Source organism: Gobius niger (genome assembly GCF_951799975.1).
Source record: "Gobius niger genome assembly, chromosome: 7".
Taxonomy (NCBI): Eukaryota; Metazoa; Chordata; class Actinopteri; order Gobiiformes; family Gobiidae; genus Gobius; species Gobius niger.
In genome coordinates this window covers 7,560,573-7,584,650 of record NC_136858.1, presented here as the reverse complement: position 1 = coordinate 7,584,650, position 24,078 = coordinate 7,560,573, and the positions used below count along the sequence as shown (strand labels likewise).

Genomic DNA, 24,078 nt, shown 5'->3' with positions numbered 1-24,078 from the left:
GGTTTGTCCGCAGTTTCCATGTGGGCTCTGCATGGGCAAACCCATGCAGAGCCCACATTGTTTTGCTGGTTGGGAATTGTACCTTCAGGGTCTTCCCTGTTTCCTAAATTCAGCAGCATCTTTCTGTCAACTTCGCTAAAACAAAAGATCAACACTGATGTCAATAATGTGTAAAAATGAAATGTTGTAATTCTGGGCTAAAAATCAGTGGCGGCTGGTGATGTGAAAACCAGGGGGGGCTGTTGCCTCTACCTACCTTCAATAATATTTTAGAAGATACTTATAAACATTGTTTTTAACTTAAAAAAGAAAGTTATCTTAGAGGTATTTAATATTATTATTTTATGTAGAATATATTCAAAACGTATTGTTTAGTTTTATTCAACAACAAAAATAAATAATTTCTGACTAAAGTGTAACGATAGTCACTATACATATTTGTGTTTCGCACCACTGATTTGTGTTTTGCACCAACAGAACGAGAACAAAGGTAGGAGGTGTTTGCTCTTTGATTTCATGTACAGTTTTAGTCCCAGACCTGCTGTGGTTTCATTATGAGCCTCAGAGCCACAGGTTTAAACCCGTATAAACCGACAGACAAATGATCTGCTCAGAAATAATGTGGAGCTCACGTATAGACGAGAGTCCTCCTCCTCCTGTAGCACCTGGAGCTCCACCTCTGTTTCCCTCAGTGAATGAATGATGTTCTCCTCTCCTGTCGTAGCTCCTCCTCACGGTCCTGAATCTTCTCTCCATCAAATGTCCACGTCCTGGGACATGTCTGTCCAAGTCAGCGAGGGTTGTCCCAAAGTGTAATATAAACAAGCAGCAGCTAAAGCAGACGAGCTAGTTAGCATCGTCATGCTACCTCCAGGAAAGTCCGTTTAGACGTGACTTCTGACGGAAGAAAGTTGTCCCAAGTCCATTAGTTTGACTAAATCCTTTCACCTCCTCTCAGGAAACAACAGAAGCTTCTCCGGTCTCTCAAATGAGAAGTTTTTCCTCCGATCGTCCGTGAGCTCAGAGCTGCTTCAACAACGAGCTACTCATGTTTGTTTACAGTAGAGCTTCCTCGTCTTTCACCTGTTAATTCTCCGATGGGCGCTTGGCCTCAGCGCCCATTGGAGAATTATTATTGCGCGTCTCTGAGTGGTTGAATTAATGATATACAGTGACGTTTTTATACCATGGTAGAGCGTCATTGGTTAGATCGCGTGGGCGCTGTTCCTCACCGCCCCAAGCACAAAACTACACATTTATGAAGCTGTTACAGCGGTTACAGCACACGATGAACCAGGCAGACAAACTGACACGCTCCTTCACCTCCGCTCCCCCTCCCTCCAGTGTAAAAAACACCTGTACATAAGACAGTCAGGATTTTGCTAAACTTAAAACGTTTTATTTTATTTGCAAAATTGATAGGAGGGGCGGCGCCCCACCGCCCATAATGGACCAGCCGCCACTGCTAAAAATGATAATAATAATAATACGGTCAACACTTTTTTTTAAATTAGATCTGTCCTTTATTTATCCAGGATAAAACTCGTTGAGATTAAAAATCTCAAGAGTGTCCAGGCCAAGATTCTTTAAAATTAAAATAGGCAATAATTTGCCACAGAAAGTAAAAGGTACCCGTAATACATAATTATGAATATATAATATATTTTCTTTACAGCCTGCAATTGCATTTTTTGGGTGGCATGTAATTGGGATTATTTATTGTTTTTACTCATTTACAACTAGCATAAACGCTATCTTAAGCACAAAATTAATGTGTCCTCTTATCTTTATCAAACAACATTAATGTGCCATGTTAGCTTTATCAAACAACAGAAGAAAAAAATGAAATAACTCGGTTAAAGTCTCACGTTCGTTAAGTTGATCAAACGGTATTAGATCAAACCTAACACGGTCGTATATCCGTCTTTACCAGGAGAGGGCGCACTATCACGGTGGACTGGCTTCACGGTGTTTCTGTCTCGGCTCTGGGTCTGCAGCTATCCCCTACTCGGCTGGGATCTTCTGAGAATGGTGTAGTTTGAAGATCATGGTGCGCGGATACTCGGTGTCAACGTCGCTGGTCCTCTCTGAAGGCTGATAGATCCTGGGCGCTGTCGTCTCAGACATGATTCCAGCTTCAAGAAAGTTTTGTTTTGGTTGTAAGCTCCAGAGTGCGCCTGCGCGGCACCTTCAGCAGATGAGACGGCGGCTCATAAGGCTCACTTTGCCTAAACCACGGGCGCGGTAATCCACCAAGATAATGTATTTTTTCAAAAACAAGATGGCAATATTATTATCGTCAACATTTTTCCCGGGGTTTACCGCTACACCAGTAACCGTGACATCCCTATCTACAGCAAATTTTTCAAATTGATATCGCTACATTTAAAAAGTTTTCCTATTCATTTACAGTGTCTCGACTTCACTTACATGGGGAAACAAAGCCTTCAAAGTCCTTGTTAATGCCGTCTCTGGCTCTGGAGCTTGGAACTGTTTGGAACTAAGCAGCAGATAATTCCAGGGCCACCACTTACACACGCCTCTGAACTAACGCGCCACTAACTCACACTTGTGTGAATATTCTGGCTGCTCTATCCACCTCTACAACAAACCACTCACTTGCAAACATTTTCCCAAACACCCAATAGATTTTTGGCAGGAGTAGGATTATACTATTCCAGTCATCTAATTCAATCAGATGTGCAGACAGACAACAGCATCAAGCTGTGATGAGTCTCTGAGGCGTGGGTCTAGAATGCAGACTTGGAACTTTCTGCAGTCTCATGTAATCCTCAGGGCTTACAGTCTGGACTCTCTCCCACAATAACACACACAGGAGTGGGAGAGAGCTCTGCTCTGTCATCCAAGACTCAGTGATCAACACAGCCAACAATAACAGACCCGGGATCAGAAATATTGTGTGTGTGAAAAGGAGCATTACAAAGCTCAGGTTGGATTCCTATCAATGTGAAGAGAGTGTTTTATGACAGCACCTGTCTTATCTTCATGTTGTGTTTTTAAGTATGCATTATTAATGGTGCTGCTGTGGAGAGGGTAACCAGCACTGAGTTCCTGGGTGTGTACACCAAAGAGAACCTATCCTGGTCCAAAAACACTACAGCTTCATCGGCACTGTGTTCAATACGGATTTACAATCAGTTTAAAGCCCTTTCCATTAACGCACTGAACTTGCACACAGATACTTCTCTTTCCGCCTTTCCCTGACCCAACCAACTGTTTTTTAATCCAAAATCTTTTAGTGATTTATAGTGTTCGCGGCATCGTCACAACTGATGAGAGCGCGTGCGGACCATAGAGAAACTTGCTAAACTCAAACCTGTGCATGCATGTTTCACTGGATTATATTTCAATGACCAGTTGACGGAAAGTCAATTTAACTGTCATTTAGTAGCAGTTAAATTGCTACTAAGGCATTGTAGCATTATGCTGTGTCCACACCAAACGCGGCCGGCGCCTCCAAAGCGTCAGGTTTACATTTAAAATAAATGGAGGACGCGCTACGGGGGGGCGTCAAGAGGTTCCACAGCGCGTCATGCGCCTCCTGTGTGTCGCGTTTTGAAGCTTATTGCGCTTGGTAAGCTTCTGACGCGCGTCCAGCGCGGCCGAACTGTTGAACTCTTTGGAGAAATTCGCGAGCGTTGGCCAATCAGGAGCTTTCTCCAACAGTGACGTACGTTGTAGCTGAGCCACCGAGGCAGATCCTATACCAGCCCCACAGATGTCAACAAGTCACAAGTCACGGAGGTTTAGCTTCATTGTGAACCGGAGCTACAGCAGCTCTGGGACTTTTACAAAGACACACATCAGTGTTTCTTTATCTAAACACCCAGGATTAAAAGCGGCGACAGGAAAACTTATTTCAGTGGCTGAATCTGCGCTGGTAATGTGTTTGGGCCTCGAGGATGCCTGTTGTAGACATAGACTCTAAAAAATGGACGTCTTCTGTTCACTCCTCCCTGTTTACCATAATGACCACGGTCGTGGGGGAATTCTTGGCGGATTTACAGACTCCCCCTCCCCAGCTCTGACGAAGCATGTTCCTAAAAAGGACATACGGGCGGGATTTTCACTGTAGATTCGGCCCTGACGACGTGACGTGTAGCTCGCGCTGCTCCAATGCTAACAGTCCGAGCCTCATTAAGTACAAGATTTCAAAAATTCTTTTTACGAAAACCAACCTGGTTTCATATATTGTGATTAACCCAGCGTTATCTCAGGAGGAATATCTAGCCTTGTCTAGGGTTGAAAAAATTGAAACCAGGCGTTAAAGTTGTTTTTAAGGTGTCTAAACTCCAATGCTTTTCAATGGGGGCCTAGTGGCGATATGGAGGTACTACAGCAATGGCGGCCCCCAGTGTCGTGGTCATAAAGCAGAGCAGCCAGCGCCCATTGGTTGTAGCATTTCCACCAGAGAAAGCTAATTCTAAGCTAAATCTCTGGTACTCATGTTAAAATGAGAAATATGCACAAATAAAGTCAATAAAGAACAATGATCACACACTGAGCTGGGCTGGCTAATGTTGTAGTTTATTACTCACATAATCTACAATCAGACTTTTAATCAACAAGGGACTGTAGCAGGTAGCCTATATTTCAGGCAAGAGCTACTTCCAAGATGGCTACGAACACACTCGCGCGGCCAGAGCGTCGTGACATTTGTGACAAGTGTCTGACCTTAGTAAGCACTAGGGATGTCACGGTTACCGGTGTAGCGGTAAACCCCGGTAAAAATGTTGACAATAATATTTACTGTCTTGTTTTTGAAAAAATATTTTACCGCGGTGGATTACCGCACCCGCGGTTTAGGCAAAATGAGCCTTATGAGCCGCCGTCTCATCTGCTGAAGTTGCCGCGCAGGTGCACTCTGTATCTCACAACCAAAACAAAACTTTCTCGAAGCTGGAATCATGTCCGAGACGACAGCGCTCAGGATCTATCAGCCTCAGAGACCAAGCCTGAAGTGTAGACATATTTTGGGTATTTTAAGAAAGCTGAAGGACAGTTGATAGAAGACAGTTTTCCTGTTTGCGGAACGTGCAGGAAAAAGTGTCTCCAAATGCAGCAATACTTCGAACCTCTGATTCACCTGCGTGACCGTCTCCCACAACTCTATAGCAATTAAGCTAACGTTAGCGTTTTAGCTGAAATGCTGATGTGGGACTTTGGGTTGCGGGAGAATGTAACGAGTCGCCCCATAGTGCGGCTGCAGCGCCACCGCCATCATAAGCCGTGTCGCGGATACCTCTGTACAATGGCACAATGCGTTACGGGGCTCCCAGTGGCAGATTCACTTTCGCCGCAGTATTATGAATTTAACAATGATAAGATAAGATAAACCTTTATTGATCTCACAAAGGAGAAATTCACTTGTTACAGTCGGCGTTACTTCACAGTCTTATTGTACAGTCTGACAGCAGTGGGGATGAAGGCTTTGCGGTAGCGCTCCGTCCTGCACTGAGGGTGTCTCAGTCTGCCACTGATCACTGTCTAATGGCATTTTCCCAAATCTGCAAAGCGAAAGCTCACTGGAAGGACACAAACTGAGGACAATTTTCCTGATATAGACGGTTTATGCAATAACCTTGAAACGATCAACACATCGTTTTAGTTCCTTTACTTTGATGTGAAAAGTTGCACTTTTGATAAGGCTTTGTCTCTATTTTTTTTATGTAATAAGCACTGTTAAAGTTTTTGAAACTATTTCAGTTTGTGTAGGACTATCAATGCTTTCTGAACATATTAACACACATTAAAAAAAATACCGTGATAATACTGAAAACCGTTATAATTTTGGTCACAATAAGCATGAGGTAAAATATTCATACCGTCCTAGTAAGCACAAGCGTCCAACTACGGGCTTTAGGCGTGTTTTTGACGCCCAAAACGCGTTTGGTGTGGACGCAGCATTAGGTACAATGCCTAATGCCCAATTCAAACTTTTTAAAACTATCCCATTCCAGCCTCACATCAGCCCAGACGATTCCACAACTAACACAGAGTCTACCTGGAAATATACACAAGAGGAAGTTCAGATGGATGATTGTTGACAGTTTTTGACAGCCACTGTGTGTGAGCGAACAACGGACCCACCACCGAGTTTAGCCTGCGGTGTTGACTGAAGTCTACAACTTTTAAACACTGTGAACACACTAAACACACTCAACGTCAAATAGTGTCAGGCGCTAATAATATTCACCAAATCCTGTCCTGGTTCACCGCAGACAGCTGCTAAGAGTCTGTTCTCTAACAGTGGATCTTATGCAAATGATGACTTAAGTTTCGTTCTTGTAAAATGTAAATAAAAGTGTGAAATGTTGCTATAAGTTCATAGATTTCCTTTATAAAACTTCCAGATGCTGCTGTGACTATCAATGCATGACCTGCTTTATACTGTCATATATTTAGGTCATAGTTCATGTTGAATGAAATGTCACGCAGCAAAACTGTCAATAATTTCACACTCGTGCGGAGATCGGAGAGTTTAGAAACCTTGAGGACAGCCCAGCAGCTTGTGGGATTGTTCTCAGCTCTTTGTGGGCTGATGAGGAACACCCCAAGGTTCCTCTGCTAAAGGAGGTATTAAGCATCACAGCTCTTTTTCTAACTCCCTCCTGGCTGCACTGACACATGTAGATGCTCCTTGTCACGGCTGACGATGTCGCGTGTCCAGGTCAACGATAAGGAGAAGAGGATCCTAAGCTTATTGAGACTTTTTACACGCAGCCATATTTGTAAGTGGAGGCTTCAGACTCTGCACTTTCCAACTTCCCCATGTTAAAGAGCTATGGTAATAGAGTTATTTGGGTGAACTTTGTCATTTTGCTGCATATATTACTTTACTTTATCAATAATGGCAGCTGTGATTGCTTTCCGTTGACCCCTGAGAGGTCACGTATACATGCTTTATCCAACATGCATTGATATCCACCATGTGCAGTTTGTTATCCAGAAAGTGTGTACTTACGAGATCTTGACCCATGTGAGCCCGGTTTGAACCTAAAGAGAGACTCACATTGGCCTGACCTGACCAGGGCAGGACCATGACTGTGTGCACATGTTAGCTGTCACATCCAATCAATCTCTGCTATTACTCTCCTACCGCTGCAAGGGTACTTCAGAACACCACTCGCACACTTTTAACACAAGTATAACCGCTGAAATATATCGCTTCTTTCGAATTTATATATTTCATGGCAATCTGCAGAGAAGTACCAGGAGCAGTGTTCTTTTTCTAAGTACAAAAAAAACAAAAGGCACAAGAATGTCTGTTAGAGGCGTGTGTGACAATAGGTGGACGCCCTTCCAACCGTCTCAGTGTAAATGTGAATTGACTTTCTTCAGAGTAAGACTTTAGGTCAGGCACCATGAGTGACAGTAACATGACACTAAATACAATGTGCTCTTTGTTTCCATTAGAAAGTTTGAGGCCTCTTCTGCCTGCTCCACCTGATGTCATTCTGGAGCCACACATGACATCGTGCATGTGACCAGAGCTCAGACTGTCCGCCCTGCTCTACCAAAGGTAAAATAAGTTTTCTCTTATTTAATTATTGTATATCAGGGTATTATTTAGAATCAAACGTTACACAGTGCAGATAATTATTCATTACAATTTGTCTTCTTCTTGCAGTCTCTTAAGCCATTTGACACTTTTTTTTGGTCTTCATGATGTACTTGTCATTGGGCCCAACACAGAAAGACCTGGCTCAGAAGTTTAAGATCCACCAATCCACCGTGAGCCCTATCATCACCACCTCGGCCAACTTTCTCTTCAGAGTGCTTGCTGCGATCGGCATTTGGTTGGATGAGGAGACCATTAACCCTTTAACCTGTTAAAGCGCTGAAATATTATTTTTGGTCTCAGATCTTAGATCTTAGCATTTGGTCACATTTGAGCCCAACCCACTCTGAGTCACTGTGATCTGATTGGTTTCAGAGTTACACTGTAGGTCAGACACCGGGAGTCACAGCAACATGACACTAAATAGTGAGCTCTTTATTTTCTGTAAAAAGGCTCAGTCCTCATTGCTCTTCAGTCACAGACTGAGAAGTGAAGAAGGAAGTCATGGAGATTCTGCTTTAGAACATTACACTTCTGGTGAATGTAACGATAAATTCAAGTATTCCTTCATAATGAGTGTGAAGAATCCTTTCTATAATTAATATATTGGTTAATTACTAATGACTCTCATTCTACAAGAACAAAAACAAACTCTTGTCATTTGTATCTGCTGTAGAGTCACATCTGTCATGGTCCACCATGACTCAGAGGAACTGGAAAAAACATGACTCTACATCACATAATATATATGGATGTTTTTTTTAACCTTTAAAAGCATCAATTGTGTGATTAAAAATAATAATCAGAATTCAGAAATAAAAGGAGTTTTAGACTTCTAATGTCATTCTTTATTTATTTACTATATACTTTTTTACAGTTCTCAGCAGAAGCTCCATGACTTCCTTCTTCACTTCTCAGTCTGTGACTGAAGAGTAATGAGGCCTCAGCTTTTTTTTTTACAGAAAACAAAGAGCTTTATCGTCATGTTACTGTGACTCATGGTGTCTGACCTAAAGTCTGAAGAAAGTCAATTCACATTTACACTGAGAATGTTGGAAGGGCACCCCCTTGTGTCACCTAGCATCCAAATGCCCGGAACAGCGGGTCCTATATGGGATCAAGTATTTTAAAGGGTTAAACGAGGTGAAACACTAACCACAGCGCTTTTGAAAAATATGTTATTATTGTGTTGCTCACGTTCATGAGCAGATACGACAAAGGTCACATAAAAAACAAACATATATTCTCCTGCAGTGTGGACACAGCCTGCAAGTCATTTACACAGCGATTATAAGCGTCATAATGACCCATTGTTTCAACCACAAAAGGCTAATCGCTCTGGCATAACCTCTCCCACCAGCAGAAACTACCTCTGCCCACGCAATGGACACAGATATAACTGCTATTAATATGCATAAGGACGAGCATTCTGGACCGGATCAGGTCTAATCACACCTCCGGAATGGCTGATTGTGAGGCTGTTACAATACAAGCGTAATCAGCGCCTCATTAAAATACATGGGGAAATGTGGCCAAATGTGGGCGTGGAAATGAAAAGAACTGGCCTAAATAAATACACTGATAGTCCGGTCACAGGAAAACTACTGGCCAGTGTCAGTTAGTGATGCGCGGGTTGCGGGTTACACCGCGGTCCCCGCGGGTTACCCGCGGGTCGGGTCGGGTCGGGTCACAAAATTCGTATTTGATCGCGGGGCGGATTGGGGCGGGTCAAAAAATGCTGATCGCCCAGCGCCACTGCTGCAGGGTCTTGACATAATATGAGGCGGATTTTCATAAAACAAGCAGCTGTTTGTGACCAAGAGAATACTTTTGCGGAGTCTAGTATCTCCTGTTTTTACGGAATGCTCCTCTGTGCTGTGCAGTGTGCACGAGTTTGCGCAGCGCTACCTCTCCTCTTCCCCGTCTGCCCCTCTCCTGCTGCTCTGAGCAGGTGAAAGGGTGCAGAATAGATCATGTGACACACCAGTCTCGTTCATTTTGAAATGAATAAAATTAAAGATTTTAAACAAAGAGCTTACTAACACGCCTCATTGCTGACTCTTGGAGTATTACATCTTGTTGTTTTAGGCAACTTTTAAGCACATTTTTGGGCGGAATTAAAGCCGTGGTCCCTTAATATAAATAATGCGTACTTTTTAATGGTTGCAAGGGCTATTTTTATTATTAATATTTTTATCACTGTGCATTATCAGCTTATAAAAACTTACTTATTAAGCTCTCCTCCTACGTAGGCCTTCACGTAAAGCAGCGCTACTACGGCGCGAAAACATCGCTAGCTTGCCACAAAGCCACAGATACAAAAAAAAAACAAGAAGATGGAGGAGAAGATTCGGGGGAAATTGCTGTCAGGGGATTACAAGTTGAAGAAAAAAGCAAGTCAATGTTCTACGTCTAATGTTTGGGAAAGGTTTTCTGAGGTGGTCTCAAGTGCAGGAGGAGAAGATAGCAGCACTGGCTACGTTAAATGTAATACCTGTGACAAATTATACAAACATGACAGCCACAAGACGGGCACATCCAGCATGACAAGACATGTTTGTGCGGCCAAGAAGAACCATGGGGCGACGGCGACTCAGACAATCACATCTTTTATGAAAAGCACAAGTGTTCCATCTCAAGCCAAAACTGATGTCATCAACGCTTGTGTTGACTTATGCTGTCAAGATTTGCGCCCGTTTGACATCGTGTCTGGAAAAGGATTTCGTAATGTAGCTCAGTGCTTCATTAATATAGGAGCTCGTTACGGACGTGTGGATGTCGGTAGTGTGCTCCCTCATAGGCAAACCGTTTGCGACAAAACTAAAGTGATGGCTGTAGAGAAGAAAGAAGTTCTTGCAACGGAATTAAACAAAGCTCTGGACTGTGGTGGGATTGCTATTAACACTGACATGTGGACGGACGAATTCAACAAACGGTCATACACTGCATTTACAGGTCACTACATAAACAAGAACTGGAGGCTGGAAAGTCGTGTCATAACTACAGCTGAATTTGACTCTACTCTAAAGAAGACAGCATACAACCTTCACGAGCAAATGGTTAGAGGAATAGGCCACCGTTTTTACATACTAAAATATGTTCTTACCTCACTTTAGACGTGTTAATATATCCCCGTCTGGTCTTTGTCCGTGCGCTCTGTCACGCAAACGGAGCACATACGCAGCCTCTCCCACATGTCATATAGCTCCGAAAAAGCTCACGATAGAAGCTACCAAGCTCTTCCACGTGTTCCCTATTTAAATAAAGTTACGTGAAGTGTTTTCATGCGAAGTATATTTACACAGAAATGTAACATGTCGATTTTATAAGCAAATAAAAAGGGGGACTATATTGTGAGGCGTAATGATACGAGGAGCACAGCGTCCGCGTAGTAACTCCTAAAGACTTCCCCCGCTCACTTCCGTCAATAACCTTTAGGAGTTAATGCGCGGACGTTTTACTCCTCGTATCATTACGCCTCACAATATAGTCCCCCTTTTTATTTGCTTATAAAATCGACATGTTACATTTCTGTGTAAATATACTTCGCATGAAAACACTTCACGTAACTTTATTTAAATAGGGAACACGTGGAAGAGCTTGGTAGCTTCTATCGTGAGCTTTTTCGGAGCTATGTGACATGTGGGAGAGGCTGCGTATGTGCTCCGTTTGCGTGACAGAGCGCACGGACAAAGACCAGACGGGGATATATTAACACGTCTAAAGTGAGGTAAGAACATATTTTAGTATGTAAAAACGGTGGCCTATTCCTTTAAAGAGCTGCATGACTTCGGAATACATCCTGATCGTATACAAAAAGTCATGTTTGTAAGTGACCAGGGAGCGAACATAAAAGTGGCCCTTCGTAGCTACAAGTGGATTCCATGCACAGCGCATGTCCTCAATATCATTCTCAAACACACATTTGACACTAAGGACAGCCCAGCATCTATGCATGATGTGACAGAAGTGATTGACAAATGCAAAAGTCTTGTGAAATACCTTAAGAAATCCGGTACCGTAGTGCAGCTCCCACACGCTGTCATACAAGAATGTGAAACCCGATGGAACAGCAAAGCCGCAATGATGCAGTCGGTCATTAAGCAGTTCCGTGAAATTCAACAAGCCTTGCAGGAGAAAGATCAGCTTCACAGAAATGATGGCGTTCAGCAAGACTTATTGAACACAATCACAGAGTTTTTGCTACCCTTTAAATCTGCCAGTGAGGAGCTGGAAGGCGACAGGTACCCCACCATTCATCTCGTTGTGCTTTGGTTTTTTAAACTGAAAAAACACTGCGAGCCTCAGTACGATGATCCGGAGTACATGGTCCATATTCGAGCGCGGGCTGCGCAGCTGCTCAGCGAGAAACTTTCCCTTGGCGTCACGCAGAAACTCGGAACTCTTCTTTGTCCCCGGTTCAAATCACTGAAAATGTTCCCAGCCGACGAAAGAAACGCCGTCTATGACCAGGCTAGACGTCTGGTCAAGGATTTTATCAGTGCGCCTTCATCAGTCCAGACGGAGGAATCTGAAGCGGCGGCTCCAGGTAAGGCCACCAGCAGTTTAATTACTTTTGCCATTGCGCGCTATTTGAGCTATATCTTTGTTGTAATTACAGCAGTGACAGTCTATAAATAATAATAGCTAATTGTAGAATATTTTACCACTATTGCAGTTGATGAGGAAAACCAGGGAGCCAAAAGAAAAAGAGCGTTTAGCGAGTGGGAGGATGAGGATGAGGAAGCGACCGAGAAAGACGAGATCCAGCGGTACATCGAAAGCCAGTTTTGCTGGGATGGGGTGGACGTTCTAGACTTCTGGCACTCTCAGGCAAAGGCCTTTCCTTTGCTTTCCAAGGTGGCAAAAATGATCCTTTGCATACCAGCCAGCAGTGCGTCCAGCGAGCGCACATTCAGCTCTGCTGGGCGCGTGCTAGAATCCAGGCGAAACAGACTGAATCCGGGCACAGTTGATGCAATTTTATTTTTGCATAGCGCTTATAAAAACTCCCAGTAATTTTTAGGCTAAATTTTGTTGGATCTGTATCCTAAAAGTTCCTTGGTTGTATTTAAAAGCCCAGATCAACACATAGCCTGTTTGTTTTCCTTGTAGCCTAAAGCCTTTGTTACTTTAACATATCGTGAGACTCATTTTATATTTCTATTTGGTGTTGTCTAGTCGGTGCATAATGCAGAACATGTGATATGATAGAGCCTGCCTTACGTTGTTGAGTTGAACACTGCTGGCGCAATCGCGCATTGTTATCAGCACTTTGTAACGTTTTATACGTTAATTAATATGCCTTGTTTTTCATGAAACATAAAGGTTTGGTTCATGTAAAATGTTTGATGCCTGCCTGCTACAATTGGCTCCATTTTTGCGCATCTTTTTTCCGACAGAAATAAAAATGAAATCATTGTTTGTTTCTATATGCATTTGATTCTTGCGGGGCGGGTCGGGTCGGGTTGTAAAAATTGGTGCTCCGGTGCGGGGCGGGCTGGGGCGGGTGAGGTAATGCCACATGAGCGGGACCCGCGGGCTGTAATAAACCCCGACCCGCGCATCACTAGTGTCAGTGCATCTAACACTATGGCACAATCACAAAGGTGTCTCTACGGACGCTGAGGAACATCGGAAGGTGAGGATGAATGAAATGGAGAAGAGCAAAGAGGAGTTTGCAATGAGAATGTTAAAGGATCTGTATCCTGCTATTTTAGCCATTCCAAAATAAAGTATAGGCATTTATATGATATATTGTACCTCTACCACTATGGAGCACTCATTTGTGTGATAAATATAGGAAGACACAACGCTTCGATTCAGTTAACTCCGCCCCCTCTCTCCGCACATACAACTTTACCGTAATATAAATAAACAGCAATAAGTGAAGTTACTTCACGATGTAGTTGTAAGGAGTTGACATCCGTAACACAGCTTCATTATGGCTAACACACACACACTAACACACACAAGCTAACACGCGTTTTGATAAACTCACCACTCTGGTCCATCGCTGTTTATGTGATGGGACTCGCGTTGGTTATAAAAGTTAATCCACTTTGATTCTGGCAAAGGTTCACCAAACATCCATCAGAGACAGTCAGAAAAACACTATTTTCGTGAAAGTCGCCGAATACTGGAGAGAAAAAACAACTTCTGACGAGTGGCCTCTTCTTTAGGAAGGTTGAAAAAAGTCCTTGTAGCCAAACGCGTTTCTTTTTCTCCGTGACATTATCGTTAGGTAAGAATAAAGAACAGGTGTGTCCAGAATAGGTTAGAACGAGCTCCATCTTCACAGCTGCAGTGCAAACATGACATCTGTTCAGACGCTCAGGGGGTGCGTTTGTTTTCGCCCCAGCTGACCTGGAAGCACCTCGGGCACATCCTTTTTTTTTCTCTCTCTCTTTGTTTCTGTCTTACGGCAGAAATAATGAAAAAGCTGTTTTTACAAATTAAAATCAGGCCGTAAGCATAGAGTTAAGACATTACATAACAGACGTCGAGCACTTCCGTTCCTCTGTGACGACACAACTGAGCAGGTCAGTCGTTCACCAGCAGAGGGCGGAGCAGCTGCTCAGAGAGCAGGATTCAGGAGGATTACTGAGAACTGCGTGAATGAAGCCAAAAACCACTCTGGGGGTGTTTTTGATAAGGAAATTGTATAACAACATGGCTAAAGGCTCTGAAAAGTCGATTTTGCATGATATAGGCCCCTGATATAGGCGAGGTATTATGCTTCTTTCAGGTATTGGGAATAATTGAATGTTAATCATTCTCTTACATTTTAGGCTAGCTGCAGGGTCTTAGTGTTTAAGTTTATGACAGACGTAAAATCTCCACAGGATGTCATAGCGATTGTTCTGGCGTTGGCACAACCACTAGTTGTGTCTCGAAAAAAGGCCCCAAAATATTTTTCCCTTTTCTAAAAAATGTGTTTCCTCCGTGCCAACTCAGAGGGTAGTGTCTGTGTTTTTGTTTTTTTTGCATGGAACTTTTAGGCTTTAGGATTTGTTTGACAGGCTGGATTACATGCTCGGTAGGAGGAGCAAGGTGTGCCATTAATTTTCTACACCCCATCCAGCCATCACCATGAATGGGGTGAAATCAGTGCCGGCGTGGCTAATCGGGAGAGTCGGGAGATTTTCCTAAGGGCCGGTCGGGGAAAGGTCCGGTCTGGCCACTGATTTTGCCTGGCTGCGCGCCTCCACAGTCATGGCTGCAGTGTAGCAGCCCTCACTGGGCTGATCCGTACATTGGGTGGCCTGATCAGTGGCTATGGAAGATATTTTTTTTCATCAGACTTTGAATTTTAAATAAGCTTGAATTTTTCTATTTGAATTTATTTAGCCATGAAAAAAAAAATCAATTATATTTAAAGACATATTCTGACACTGCATATATGGCAGTACAATGTGAAGGAATTACTTTAAAATATTTGATATTTATACTCTTTACCTTGCTCTGTCCTTTTTCCCCATTACAGCACAGCCGTGTCCTGTATGTTTGAAAATGTTTCCCACTGACTTAATACAGCGACATGCTTCATCATGTGGGGAAACGTGTCTATTTTATTTACTTTGGCTTCATTCTCAAACTTCCGTTTGTCACAGCAAAAATGCCTGTGTCAGACCACAACCCTTGATTTTTTTTGTTCACCTTTATCTGCAGTAACATCTGCAACAGCGTCCAGTGAAGAGGCTGCAGCTATTCCTGGACCCTCCAAATCATCTACTGTTACTGAGAGTAAGTTGAGCGGGTTGGAAAAACCCCCAATAATGATTAAATGTAGATATTAACAATCTGTGAATCTATTATTATAATTGTTATCATTTTGTATTCTATGATATTTCTATATTGTACGCTAAAAGGTTTGTTTTTATGTTGCTCCCAGAATGGTTATCTGCAAAGACCCAAGCAAAGTCATACTGGAGTCTGCTGAACATCATCTGAAAGCTCATGAAAAGGAAAAGCCATTCACTCTTAGCATGGATCTTAGGAAAAGTCCTGCAGAGCAGGACATGGCCCTCATCTCTTTTTATAAGCAAACAAATGTGGAATGGGCCCATCCATTAAAATGCCAACTGGAAGGTAGATCATATTGAAATCTGTAGTTGTCTTGCAAATGCAATTCTTCAATATTTACTATTGTGAGAGGGGATACTGCTGGAGGTCTTGGTGTTACACGCTTCCTCTTCTCTACATGCATCGAAAAACTAAAGTCAGGTTTTCACATACATTTTGGTATGTATTTTCTGTCTGTGGCACCATGCAGACATGCTCCTCTTTGCTATTTGCATTGACAAGCATCCACATTTAGAAATATTGACAGACATACACTCAACTCTCAACCAAATGCAATGTATTTTTTATTTGTTGTGTAAAATAATTGTTTTTCGACAGCAAATACCAGTGTCACTCAACTTTTTGAAGGGTAACCAGGCCATCTGGTGCCAGCAGCTTCACACTTTCTGGTTGAAAGTGACCTATTCCTCATGGCAGGGCGTATGATGGGTCACTCCTTCCTCCACCCTGGAGGACTGCCCTGACTTGGACATCTGCGACACCATCAAGCTTGTATGTTTTTTTTTTTATTTTATTTTTGCTAAATCCCTGAGTAGTGCTATAATCAACTGAAACTAAGTTACTAGTACACTGGATTGTATTAATTTGCCCAATTTCTTTTTCCTTATTTTGACCTATATTGGTGATTGAAAAGTGATTGAAAAAGCAGTAGCTGCACAACTGGTTGACCATCTTGAAGCCAATCAGCTTCTCCACCCGCAGCAGTTTGGTTTTAGACCTGGTTATTCAACCGAAATGGCAAACTGCTGTCTGATTGAGAACATAAAAAAGTCTCTCGATAGAAGTCAGGTGGTAGGAGCAGTATTTTTAGATCTTAAAAAGGCTTTCGAAATGGTCAGCCACAGCCTACTCTTATCCAAATTGCCATATTTCAACATGTCTACGGAGGCAGTGAGCTGGTTTGCCTCATACCTTCAGGATAGAGAACAGTGTGTTAAAGTTGCCCAGTCCAAATCATCACTTATAAACATCAAAATGGGTATTCCTCAGGGCTCCATACTGGGGCCCTTGCTCTTTAGTCTCTTCATAAATGACCTGCCCTTAACCTGCTCCGGTGCCCAATGCCAACTTTATGCGGATGATGCCGTTTTTTATGCCCCCGCAAAGTCACTGGAGCAGGCAGCGGAGGTTCTGTCCACATGTATGGCTGAGGTAAGTCAGTGGCTCAATCAAAATCAGTTGGTGCTAAACTTAACAAAAACTGTTTCCATGTGTTTCTCTATTAGAAAACAAAACATTGATCAAAGTTTCAAAATATATTTGCAAAAATAAAAATATACAATCTGTGACTGAATTTAAATACCTTGGATTGGTCCTCGACCCCCAACTAAAGTTTGATAAACATATCAAGAAAATCTCACAGACAATACAAAGAAATTTAAATTGTTTTAAGTTAATTAGACATTATATTCCATACCAGGCTGCCCTCTTGTACATGCACGCTATGATATCTATTATAGAAAACGCAATCTCAATGGCCGCCGCCTGGGCGCCGCCATGTTTATTTCCCATACCGACTTTGAAGCTAAGCAGGGACGGGCCTGGTTAGAACTGGGATGGGAGACCGTTCCTCGGATGCTAAGCAGGGAAGGGCCTGGTTAGGACTGGGATGGGAGACCGTTTGGGAACACCAGGAAGCCTGGCGACAGTACTGAGTGTGTGCGTGGTTGGTGGTGCTGCTGTCCGAGGACAACCCGCTGTCACAAAAACGCGAGTGCACGAGATCTGACTGCCGTGCGTGTGCGCGCATCCAAACAGGGCGACGTGTGTGTGCGCGCGTGTGGGTGTGTTCGTGCGTGTGTATGTATGTGTGCGCGTGCATCCAAACAGGGCGATGTGTGCGTGTGTGTATGTGTGTGCGTGTGCGTGCGTGCCCAAAACCTGCTCAAACACGAGCCTCTAATCACACGCGCTGCTCCGACTGATTTATCCTCCGTGTGAGTAAAAGCGAAAATGAAACTACAACTTAACGAGCGCATGGCCTGCACTGCATAGTTTTTTTTCTTTTTTTTTTTCTTTGCTGCTGTACCATTTGTTTTCTATTTTGCTTTCACGTATTGTGAGCCCAGAGGTACATTTTATTCTAAAGCAGCTTTGAAAGCATTGCCACTTTTATTGTAAGGTTATGAATACTGTCTAATAACGATCATTAGGCTATTTCAGTTCACAACCTACTCATTATTTTTTTTATTGTACACTACCGTGATGCACCAAGCCACGGGTCCTGCACCGTGAACCGAACCGTTAAAGCTGAACCCCTAATATTTATCAATAATTATTCCACTGTCTCTTGAATCCTGTTCCCCGAGTTTAGCGAAAATATTGTCGTTGTAGTTAATAAGAAAGGAGCACGGGTGCATCAAACACTCCAATTGCAGTTTGTTTGAAATTGTTTTTTGCCTTCATTCTTTTACTCATTTGTTGTGGCCATAGTTTTTGGAATGGGTTGGGAACCACTGGTCTACAGCTGAACTGTGTGACAGGTTGGACATTTCTTTGTAATCACTCTTAATCTCAGATTATCAAATGTGGAGACTAGGCCCGGCCGAAGGCCGGGTCTCAGCTAGTTTTCACATATATCATACTGTATGACGGCATGGGCACAGGCCACTCCCTCAGTCACTAAACGTATTGGATCATTATACGATCAAGCAATAAAAATCATGGACAAAAAAACAATCCGTTACCATCACTGCAATGTTCTCGAGAAGCATAAACTGCTAAGCTTTGAAAACTTTGGCAAGTTGTGTTTTCTCAAACTACTATTCAAATGTGTCAATAATCTTGTCAATAATCTTACACCCGAGCCACTCAGTTCATTTATACAGAGACAAAACTGTAACAGAGTCACCAGAGGCTCCATCAATCACAACTGTACCATTCCATACCGGAAAACTGCATTTGGTCAGTCTGCCATTTCGTTCTCTGGTCCGAAGCTGTGGAACTCACTACCCAGAGAACTTAAAACCATATCTGAGTTTAAAATGTTCACTTCTAGGGTTAAGTCCTGGCTAAAAACAAACCAAAGCTGTACCCATTTGTAAATAGCACTGAGTCTGTGTGAATGTAGGTGTGAGCACATACAGGGCCAGATCTTGTGGCGGCGCATGGGGCGGCGCAGGCTCTTGGCGAATTATTTTCCGAGTGGCGGATCTGTATGTGCCATTCGCCTCCGCCACCTGTGAGGGGGCGTCACAAGAGGAGGTGACTGCACTGATGGAAACACGGCTGACATTCACTTCCTCGTTTACATTGCGCTGTCTTGCGTTCTTTCTTAAGCCTTAGGCGCTCACAGGTCAAACTAAAAACTTTATTTACCCCATCGTGAGCTAAACGATGTTCACGTCTCGAGAGAAAAAGTACTACAGCGTCCGCTGTGGCGCGGATCGGCCGCGCTTGGCGTGAACGCGAAGCAAAACAAAAGCACATGTTCACCCCCCACTCCCACACAACCACTCTCCTGGACGCGGAGTCGATCTGGTTGGAGGAAAATGTGTGTGTCTCAACCCACTTAAATGCGCCAAGTCTGGAGTGGCAAGATCACAAAGTGCGCCCCGACTGAGCGCAAAATGTCACGCTATCGTCTCCGTTTTGATGCACAAGATCGGGCCCACAGTGTTTATGAGTGTGACTGACAAAGTCACAGGGCGGCGCGTGGAGCGGGTTCAGAAACGTAAGCTACGACGCAAATGTGTACATATTGTCCCGTTCACCTACTGTTTCTTAAACATTACGTTAAAATTGAGCAAGTGCAAATAATAAGCTCCGATTTACATTTGTATTAGTGTGATAAGAGCCTTATTGAGGGGGAGTTGACGAATAAGTCGTTCTCCTCTCACACTTTTACGCACGAGTTTTAGCACATTTCTGTTGCAAAAGTCGTGTTCCGTGACTGTTCAGATCATGTTTAGTTTAGATCAATTTATCCTGCAATCTCACATTTTCCTAACATACATAGTAATATGCAGCATATATATAGGCTATGTAAATGTATTTAAAAATGCTTATAATAAGAAATGGACGATATGGTTCACTGTAAACATCGTCAACGGCCAATTAAGGGGACATCGCCCAACCCTAGTAACTATGTTGATTGTATCGTCCCTGATAAATAAATAAATAAACCAAAAAAATACAATAAATAAATATGATCTGTTCTTTAAGCTGGAAGGAGATTCAGGTGTCAGAGAAGGATAAAAAGCAGATCCAGGAGTTAGCCTATGCTTGGGACCTCCCTTCTTTGAATGAAAAAAACAGGAAGTGGGTTTTTGAAAAGCTTTTACTTCATGCTGAAAGTGAAAGGAGTTTCTGGTTGAATAGTGCCAGCTTTCAGTGGTCTCAAATGTTTGCATACCACTGTATCAACGCATTTCCCTGTCTCTTCTTCATAGGTGATTGGACGAGTTATTAGACAGACAAAGCAGCTCCGTCGGGGACTGAAAGAAACACTATTATGGACAGTGCTAAGAAAAAAAAGACCAGACACAGTAGAAATGCTGCTCTCAAAAGAGGGAGCAGAAAACATTTGCCCTGAGGTCAGTTGTTTAAAGGACACTCACAGTTGGCACTGGTCTCCCCTGATGCCCTTGGTGGTGCAGTGACACTTCCCGGTGTTGGCATGGCATACATTTGCATGGTTGTTGCACTGACAGGCTGTGGACAAAATAAGAAACAAAATAGTTACTCAAAAGAAAGAAGAAAAGACAAAAAAAGGAGAATTTTACAAAAATTCCCTCTTTCAGCTTTTCACGATTTATGCCACTTACTGACATATTTCTCAAAAACAGGACTCTCTTGTGCTGTTTTAGGTCTAAACTTCCTCCCACCAGAAAATACCTGTTGAATGAACTTGAGAGTGTTTGTGTTTCTTTTTTGAGGTGGTAGTTTATATAATGAGCAAAACAAAAATCTGTATAGTAATGGTCTCGCGTTTGTAAAACAATATTTGGGTTTCCAGTGTGCCGTGTGTGCACCTTTGGTCAAAAAATCTTAACGCTCTTATGAAGCGGGAACAGGGAAAATGTTTGAATTTTAAATAATTAACAAATAGTGCATTTACACGTGCAACAACAATGCTTTTCAATGCAGAGCCCATGCAAACATATAGATATGTGTTTGATTTTCAAATTGGACGCCTTGATTTGTGAAGTGGGTCAGAAGAATTATTTTTATCTTTTTATTTCACATAAGTTGCCAACAAACAAGACAATCTATGTGTTTTTTCCCCTCATGTCCCACCCACTTCCCTTTAACAAAACACACCAAAATAAATAAAGCAAAATAATAATAACAGGAAAATTAATTCTAAATAAATAAAAAATGCATTGTTACACTTAGCAATATGAATAGCAGTAATAATCTTTTTTTTTTTTTTCTTTCTTTACACCATTATTATTATCATTATATTATTATTATGTTAATAATATTAATAACTACTGTTTTATTGTTTTTCTCTTCAATTTCATTCCATTGTTTTATTCCACTTTCTTTCTTGATTTCTTTCTTTTTGTTAATGAATTGAATGAAATTTGGAGGACATTCATCCTTCCAGTATGCATTTCTTTGCAAAATACGTTATAGTAATTAGTAATCTGCATATCTGGGTCAGAAGAATTTGATTCTCTTCTTTTTTTTTGGATAATCTGTAATCGTGAGAGTTTCCACAGCGGAGTTCAAACACTGTGTCCGATGTGCGTTTTTCAAACTGAGAAAATAGTTCTGAGAGAGCGTGGAGTGTGGTGAGGAGAGGAGGAGGAGCATTCGGTAGCCGATAACATGCAGGGGAGAGCGGGGTAATGTGGGACAGTGGGCAATGTGAGACACCCCCTGTATCTAGGCAACGGAATACATTAGTGGTCATGTGACCATTATATTTTTAAGCCCCTTCCACACCACACGTGCCAGGTTGGAGAAGTTGGTGCTGGTGCTGTGGTAAGTATGTTTCTTTCACAAAAATGTGTTTATCGCATGTAAAAGTAAATTTTCTTGCTGAGAACGTTATCAAGTGTTGTGTCAAAACAAATTGCTTCAGATAAGAAAACTTATATTACACATGTTGATGAACTTCCAACATATAAACCCATGTGCTTGATGCAAGTTAAAGATTAGCCTGAAATGCTAGAGATGTGTTTTTCTAAAATGGTGGTTGTGGGGTAAAGTAAGACAAATGCTATGGGGTAAAGTGAGACATTGGACCAGATCTTGTGGCGGCGCACGGAGGGGCACAGGCTCTTGGCGAATTATTTTCCGAGTGGCGGAGCTATATGTGCCATTCGCCTCCGCCACATGTGAGGGGGCGTCACAAGAGGAGGTGACTGCACTGATGGAAACACGGCTGACATTCACTTCCTTGTTTACATTGCGTTGTCTTGCGTCCTTTCTTAAGCTTTAGGCTCTCACAGGTCAAACTAAAAACTTTATTTACCCCATCGTGAGCTAAACGATGTTCACGACTCGAGAGAAAAAGACCGGCCCGCGCTTGTCGTGAACGCGAAGCAAAACAAAAGCACATTTTCACCCCACACTCCGACACAACCACTCTCCTGGACGCGGAGTAGATCTGGTTGGAGAAAATGTGTGTCTCCACCCACTTAAAGTGCGCTCCTACTGAGCGCAAAATGTCACGCTATCGTCTGCGTTTTGAGACACAAGATCGGGCCCATTGTCTCACTTTACCCCACCATGAAGCACAAGTTCAGTCAAGTCTTAAACATAATTTAGTGTAATATTACCTTACATGTGTTTTTTTTAATGTCATAAACATCGCAGTAAAGACATTGTGCCGAGGAATTACACCCGGAAAACAACATGGGGCCAAACACCCCTCAGAGAGATGGAAAGTGCAGCGACGGAGGTCATGGAAGGGCAAAAGTCTTTGAGAGAAGTGGGCAGAAACATCAACAAGACAACTTTGCAAAGATTTATTAAGAAGAAACAGAAAGGGGAAGCAAAATCAGTGGCCTGGAGTGCTGTAGCTGAGGCCTAAAGGATTTTGGCCAAACATATGAAAGATTTAGCTGACCAGTTTCACGGCCTTGCTCCAATTAAGTGCCGTGAACTGGCTTATGAATATGCAGAGAAGAATAATATCCCTGTCCCCACCAGTTTGACAGAAAAAAAATGTGCATGTAGGCTAGGGTGTGCAAGAGATGACATGATTCTGTATGTTAATTTAAGTCACCACAAGTAAAACATTATAATAATGAATTCTCAACTCTTTAGGAAAAGACTGGTTTAGCAGCTTTCTAGTACGTTGTCATCTCTCTGTCTGAACTCCAGAGACAACATCCCTGGGAAGGGCTACAGCCTTTAATAAAACTACAGTGGTGGAGTTCTTCGATAATCTGGCTGCAGTAATGGACAGGTGACAGAATTAATTCTTTAGTTGCAAAGGTGTTATGGATGCTTTACCTGCAAGATTGGGTTTTAATTCTGATAAGGTTTTTCCCTTGCCTCTCTTGTGTGCAGGAACACATTCCCTGCACACATGATATACAATGTTGATGAGACCGGTGTCTTTACGGTCCAAAGCCACGGCAGGTAAGCTATTGGCAGAAAGCTGAAACTATACTATTAGTGATGTTGTGAACCTGTGAACTGGAAAAAGCAATGGACTGAAATGAGATACAATGTAGTAGCCATGCCATTGATTCTAAACTTTCTATTTGATTCAGATCGCGACAGAGAAAGGCAAAAGGCAAGTTGGCTCGATTACATCAGCCGAGACAGGGGAATTAGTTACAGTGGTATGTGCAGTCAATGCTGCGCGAAATGCCATACTTCCGATGATGATCTTCCCCAGAGTTCGCTTTGAGGCATTTATGACAGGAGCACCTCCAGGAGCCAAAGGGGCCTCCACCAAAACAGGGTGGATGAATGAGATCACCTGGCCCGAGTTCCTTGAGCACCTGATAATGCACACTCAGTGCACTCCTGACCATCCCATGCTGCTAATCCTTGACAACCTTAAAGCTCACATCTCCCTAAAGGCAGTAGAAAAAGCAAAGAGCAGTGGTATTGTTCTCCTCACCTGTCCACTGCACACATCCCATCGCATGCAGCCTCTCGACGTGTCCGTGTATGGCTTGTTCAAGAGCCTATACAGCCGAGCTCTTGATGGGTGGATGAGGTCTAATCCTGGCAAAACAGTCTCCATCTACCAGATTGCAGGTCTTGTGAATGAGGCCTTCTTGTCTGCAATGACACCACGGAATATTACTTCCGGATTCAAGTCCACTGGGATTTTCCCATATAATCGAGATATTTTCCCTGAGGAAGCATTTGCTCCATCCATGGTGCCGGACCGGCCAAACCCTGAGCTGAAGCCTGCATCCACTGGTCCATCCACTTCAGATGATCCATACCATCCATACCCTGCAGATGGACCACATGCTGCAGATGAACCACTTCCT

General features: G+C 42.8%; 1 protein-coding gene across 1 annotated transcript in view; it reads right to left on the bottom strand.

Moving 5' to 3' along the window:
- Positions 1-24,078, bottom strand: part of atrnl1a (attractin-like 1a) — a gene marked incomplete at both ends in the record, with an annotated part of 698,456 nt that overhangs the window by 305,415 nt on the left and 368,963 nt on the right. Inside the window, one exon of the mRNA XM_079559364.1 lies at positions 20,227-20,320. Coding sequence (XP_079415490.1) covers positions 20,227-20,320 — 94 coding nt within the window. The remainder of the gene's footprint in view (positions 1-20,226; positions 20,321-24,078) is intronic.